This window comes from Lagopus muta, chromosome 14 (assembly GCF_023343835.1).
Source record: "Lagopus muta isolate bLagMut1 chromosome 14, bLagMut1 primary, whole genome shotgun sequence".
Taxonomy (NCBI): Eukaryota; Metazoa; Chordata; class Aves; order Galliformes; family Phasianidae; genus Lagopus; species Lagopus muta.
The window spans coordinates 2136296-2142337 of NC_064446.1; the positions used below are offsets into that span (position 1 = coordinate 2136296).

Below are 6042 nucleotides of genomic sequence, written 5' to 3' on the forward strand. Positions count from 1 at the left end.
TCCTGCAGATGGCTCAGCATCCCCACGTTGGGCAAAACAAGGCCCCTCGCAGCCCACCTGGCCCCAGCACTTCCCCTGTGCCCTGGCACTATCCCTGCATGAAGCCCCCTCCATGGGAGATGGTTTATCCTCCCCCACCATCACCCCAGCTCCCTGGGAACATACGCAGGCCCTTCCTTTGGTGGGGTGGCCCCCCACCGTTCCATTCCCTGGGCTGCACAGTCCCACCCCTATTCCCAGGCAAATATTGGGGTCTCCATGCCTGCCACAGGTCGTGGGACATCACCTACCTGCACAGGGGCTGACTCCATGGCAAATTCCCCATTGGCACTCTGCTCCGCCAGGGCCACCAGCGACAGCCGCACCAGGCTGCGCAGGATGTGCTGGGGTGGCCGGGGCTGTGGGGCTGACAGCGGAGGCTCCTCGGGCGGTAGCTTCCCCACCACGTCCGTGGGGCTGCTTTTTGGCCTGTGGGACGGGCAGGGCTGGCGTTGCACGATGGGGAGGGTGAACATCCCCTGCTCCTCATCTGAGTCCCTGGAGACCCTCTGGTTCCTCAGGGTCCGGTAGAGAGTAGGGGTGAGAAGTGGGGGAGGCTGCAGGGAGTCCTCCACGCTGGGCTGTTGGGAGTCAGCCCCCCGGGGCCAGCCCCGTGGTGTGGGCACCAGGTGAATGTCGGCCTTCTGGATCTGCCGGGGTGGCTTCTTCAGCTGCTGCTGCCTGTGGGCGTCCTCCGCCTCACGGCAGTTGTAAGCCATGCCGTCCTTCTTCTCCTTCTTGCGCAGGGACAGGGTGAGGGCCGAAAGGAGCAGGCAGCTGCCCAGGAGTGCAGCCAGGCAAATGGCAGCCACCACGGGTGGGCTTAGCCAGCCTGGCCCCCCAGCTGACATTTTGGAGAAGGCTCCATGGCGTCGGAAGAGCAAACGCACGCAGGCCTGGGCGTGCAGGGGTTCATCCCCGCCATCACTGATGCGGACAGCCAGGTCTCGCTGGGTGCCAGCCAGCCCACTGGCATTGCTGGCGTTGAGGAAGGCCTGTCCCGAGAATGGGTCCAGCACCACGAGCCCTGCACCATCCCCACCCACTATGTCATACCTCAGAGCCCCATTGCGGCCGGAGTCTCCATCCCTGGCCACTATGGTGAAGAGCAGAGGAGTGTCGGAGCATGACACGTTGGCCAACACTGTCCCCATGGCACTCCCATTGCCAGAGGTCACCCAGACACAGCCCGTCTCTGTACCCACCAGCACGGACAGCGTGGCCATGCCCCCCACCAGCGGCGGCTCAGTGACCACGGGTGCGTTGTCATTACGGTCGAGTACCTCCAGCCGAACAGTCACATTGGAGGCCAGCATAGGGTGGCCACCATCCTCTGCAGTCACCAGGAATTCCAGGCTGCTCATCTGCTCATGATCAAAAGCTCGGAGGGCAGTGATGTCCCCACTGGTGGGATCGATGGAGACCAGGCCTGACACTGCGGAGTCCCGGATGCTGTAGGTGACCTTCCCATTGAGGCCCAGGTCAGGATCGGTGGCGTGGACAGTGAGCAGGAAGGCTGGCACATCGCCATTCTCCTCCACGACACACTCATAGGAGGTCCTCTCAAAGGAGGGAGCGTTGTCATTGACATCACTGATGCAGATGGTGAGGTGCTTCCACACTGCCAGGGAGTGCTCGCCCCGGTCCCGTGCCACCAGCGTCAGGTTGTACTCAGCACGCAGCTCCCGGTCCAGCACGGCATTGGTCATCAGCAGGTAGCTGTGGCTGTTGGTCTGCTTCAGCCTGAAGTGCTCATCCCCTGGGCTCAGGGAGCAGTGCACACGGCCGTTGTTCCCTGAGTCAGGGTCACTGGCTGTCACCAGAGCCACAAAGCTGTCTTTGGGGACAGCCTCGGACAGCACGGGTTCCCATGCCGCCCAGGTGACACGGACATCAGGAGCATTATCATTGACATCCAGCACCCGGACCACCACCTTGCAGTGTGCTGGGATGGGGTTGGCGCCCAGGTCCCTGGCCTGCACATCCAGCTCATAGGCATGGGTCTCCTCGTAGTCCAGTGGGCGTCTCAGGACCAAGCTGCCCATGCGGGCATCAATGCCAAAGGTGCTCAGCACCTCTGGAGGTGCATGCTTACTGAGGCTGTACTCAATCTCCCCATTGGGCCCCTGGTCGGGATCGGTGGCTGTGACCGTCAGCAGCAGCGTCCCAGGCAGAGCATCCTCCCAAACCTCAACCACTAGGGAGCTCTCTGCAAAAATGGGGCTGTTGTCATTAGAATCAAGGACAATTACTTTGATTAAAGCAGTACCTGACCGAGGAGGCTCCCCGTGGTCGGCAGCTGTCAGCACCAGGTCGAAGGAGGAGTGCAGCTCCCGGTCTACTTCTTTAATCACGACGAGCTCAGCGTGCTTCGTGCCGTCAGAGCCGGAGACAACTTCCAGTGCAAAGTGCTCGCTGGGGGACAGCGCGTAGGAGCAGCGCGCGTTAGGGCCAGTGTCGGCATCCAGCGCTCTGTCCAGCGGGATGTGCATCTGCGGCGACGCACTCTCTGATATCTCCAGCTCCAGCTCAGGCGTGGGGAAGCGGGGCGCGTGGTCATTGATGTCCAGAACTTGGACCTCCACGTGGATCAGAGCCATCTGCTCAGCTGCCAGCACGTCGAAGGACACCCAGCATGGATCGCTGTGCCGGCACAGCTGCTCCCTGTCCACGCGCCCGGCCGTGCTCAGCTCGCCATCCCCGCTCCCCACACGCAGAGGAAACATCCCAGGGCTCTGCAGCAGACGAAAGTTTTCCCCCATTTCACCGCTTTCACCGTGCTCAAAATGCTCAGCCAACGTCCCTATCACGGTGCCCTCCGGCACCTCCTCAAACAGGCGGTACTGCACCGTGATGGTGGCCACCTCCTGTGCATCAGCGGAGAGGAAGAAGAGCCACCAGAGGGCCCGGAGCTGTAGGGCCAAGTGACCCAGCAGCAGCAGCCCGCTGAGGATGCCCATTGCCCAGCTGTGGGCTGTGGCTGTGGGCTCAGCTGCCTGCCTCTGCATCCTGCACAGACCTCAGGCTGAACACCAAGGCACCGTATCTTCACTTGTTGCCCATTGCCACTCACCAGTTGGGAAGGAGAAGAAAGAGCGAGGGGTTCTGGAGGCTGTCCCCTGCCTTGCCATCGCCCCAGGATGGGAGGCCAAGCATCCTGGGCTGGAGCATCCCAACAAGGAGCAGTGGGGCCGGCCGCCACTGCAGCCAGGAGTGGTGTCCGGCGGTGGGAGGTGGATCGGCTGAGCTTCCTATGGAAACTCCACCTACAGGAAAAGGGAGGCCCGGCTCGGCACAATGCCGGTGGGGTGGGGGCTCATGGATCAGCAGGCTGTGGGGTCTATGAGGTACAGAAGTTCTCATCTCCAGCCTGCGGGGACTGTCATTGCGCTCACCTGCAAAATGCATTTGATAGAGATGGTGCTGGTCCTGGATCCAACAGCAAACCTACACACATTCTCGTCATCCCAAATTGGGATCCTGCTCTTTGCCTGTGGAGGAATACACGCTTGGGGAAGCTCTCTGCAAAGCCCAGAGGTGACAATGGGCATCTGTTCCTGCATCACCTGAGGAGCTCCTTCCCCACACTGTTGTCTTTCTGACTTGCTCTCATTTGTTCTAATTTGTCCAAATCCAGCTGTAACCCTCACTCCTCTGCTTTTTTCTTTTGATTTTTAGGGCGATGTGTCCACATCTTTCACCATGTGGCTTTTGAGTGAATCAGTGTTTGATCTTCCCCTGAGCACTCCAGGAAGACTTTTGGCAATGCATGAAACTCACTGCAGTGTACAGACTGGTGCAGTTCAGCCATGGCACCGGGACTCATGATGCTGGGCTCAACCCCGTATCCAGATGACCTTGGCCGAGTCATTTCCCTTCTTTGTGCAGTGGCTTCCTCTATGGCCAAGGGAGGCAAAGTCACAGACTGTCGGCAGAGATGCTCTCAGGATGCCCGCGGTGGGAGGAGAGGATGTTCCACAGCCCCGGGTGGCTTTGGGTGGTGGGGAGGGATAGAGCTGCTTCCTGCTGGGGTCAGCATGGCCTCAGGAGCTGCTGTGTGTTGTGGTGTGGCAAGCAAAGTGACGCAAACAAGTGCAGAGAAGGTGTGTGGGTGATGAGCTGGGATGTGCCAGGAGCACCGCCAGTAATATAAGATTCAGTACTCAAAATGAATGAGGTCCCCTCCCGCTCTTGCTTCCTGTTCACTCACAGGCAGGCTTCCAGCTTGCAGGTGCTCCAGGACCTTCGCAGCCAACTTGCAGCTCCAGACTTCCCCTGGGAGGCTGCAACTCACACCCTCCACAGACAGCTGAGGATAAGCACCTGCTCTGCTCATCTGTTGCACTGATCTTCAGCCACCCACGATGCTGCTCATGCCTGAAGGGGATGCAGAAGGCATTCACTGGTGTGAGAGCCTGGCTGCTTGAAGCTCCACCACGGGGACACCCCACCAGCCCAGAGCTGCACAGCACCAGGCAGACCCAGCCTGGACACATTGGATCAATCTCTGCCGAGGCTTTCCAATTTCATGTGTTATTTGGGGCTGAAATCTCCCAGCAGCTCCACAGAGAGCTCAAAAGATGGATTTTCCCCAGGATTGAGCTGTAGGCGGCTTTGGTCAGGTTTGGATACAGGCTGCAGGAGGGTCCTCACTGCTCCAGTGCAGTGGAAGGGGAGTGTGTCACACCAGAGAGCATTGCTCTCATGATTACCATAAGGAGGAAAATGTGAAAGGAAAAGAATTGTTTAAAGTCTATGAAAATTAACATCAGAAGTGAAGAGTTCAAAAGTAACATCAGTGAGAGGAGTAGAGAACGGACATGCATGAAGAGGTCCCCAGATCTGTCCTCACTGAGATGATCAAAGCCTCATCCCACATCCGTGAGGGAATGCAGGAGCTGTTTGTTCCCCTCCCTGCTCCACAGAGGGATGCAGTGCCAGAGACCCGGAGGGATGAGCCTTAGGAGGGGTTGCAGGCACTCAGTCCCATGCTGGGTGCTGCCCAGGCGGGCGACTGTGGGTGGAGATGGGGTGAGCGAAGGGTGGCTGCTCCCCACCAGCCAGCTCCATCACACCACCAATCATGATTTGGGGCTTCGCTGTCCCTGTTTCCAATCCCTTTGGAAGGGATGCCTGTAGCTGAATGCCTCAAGCTGGAAGGGAACCACAAGGATCAGAGTCCAACCCCTGGCTTCACACACCAGCACCCAACCCAAACCCTACAGCTGAGAGCGCTGTGCCAGCCCCAGATGAGTTCCCCTGCCCCAGAAGCAGAAGCCACCCCCCCTCCCCATAACCTCCTTTCAGGCTGCTGGGCTGGTCGAGGACCTGAGCACAGAGCAAACAGAGGAGAGTGAGCCCCACGAAGCCGGTTTTGTTGGCTTGATTTGGACAGCTTGACACATCTGAGCAATGGCAATGAGTTTGGAAGAGGTGGGGTTTTCCAGCTCCTCCCGCACAAGTGATAGATGTGGGCCAAAGCACAAAGCCCTGAGTGGCTGCAGATTGATGAGCGTAGTAATAATCGCCCGTTTTATCTTTCTCCTTAATATGCACGTGGTTTTTAATCTCATCTTTGCAGACACGGCATCTCGGTGCCGAAGTTGTCCTTTAGGGGGAGCTGCGACCAAAGCTCCCGTTGTTCTCCGTTAAAGCATCTGTCAAAACCAACCCCAGCTTCGAGCCCGCAGAGCCAGGACATTGCGATGGCCCTGCGTGGGTGATCCCACTCCTCACATGGCATAAACCAGAAAGGTTTTACAAAGCTCATCCGCTGGCTGCTCACCTGTGCTGCAGATGACCACTGCGACCACCACAACCTACAGGCATCACATAAAGAGCTGCCATTGGAAGGCTGCGAGCTCTTCAGGGCTTGTTAATTTCAGATGTGATGAGTTACAAACAACTCTGTGCTGCCATTCTTTGGATTTGTGCTTGGACTAAACGATTCTTTCCAACCTAATGATTCTGTGATTCTGGAGAAGGGACTCTCAGAGGGTTCCA

The 6042-nt window shown here is 58.4% G+C and overlaps 1 protein-coding gene across 1 annotated transcript in view; it reads right to left on the reverse strand.

Moving 5' to 3' along the window:
• PCDH12 (protocadherin 12) overlaps nt 1-3241 on the reverse strand; it is a 9284-nt gene extending 6043 nt beyond the window's left edge. Inside the window, exon 1 of the mRNA XM_048960946.1 lies at nt 291-3241. Within this exon, the coding sequence (XP_048816903.1) occupies nt 291-3047 (2757 nt within the window). The 5' untranslated portion in view covers nt 3048-3241. The remainder of the gene's footprint in view (nt 1-290) is intronic.
• Between the last annotated feature and the right edge of the window lie 2801 nt (nt 3242-6042).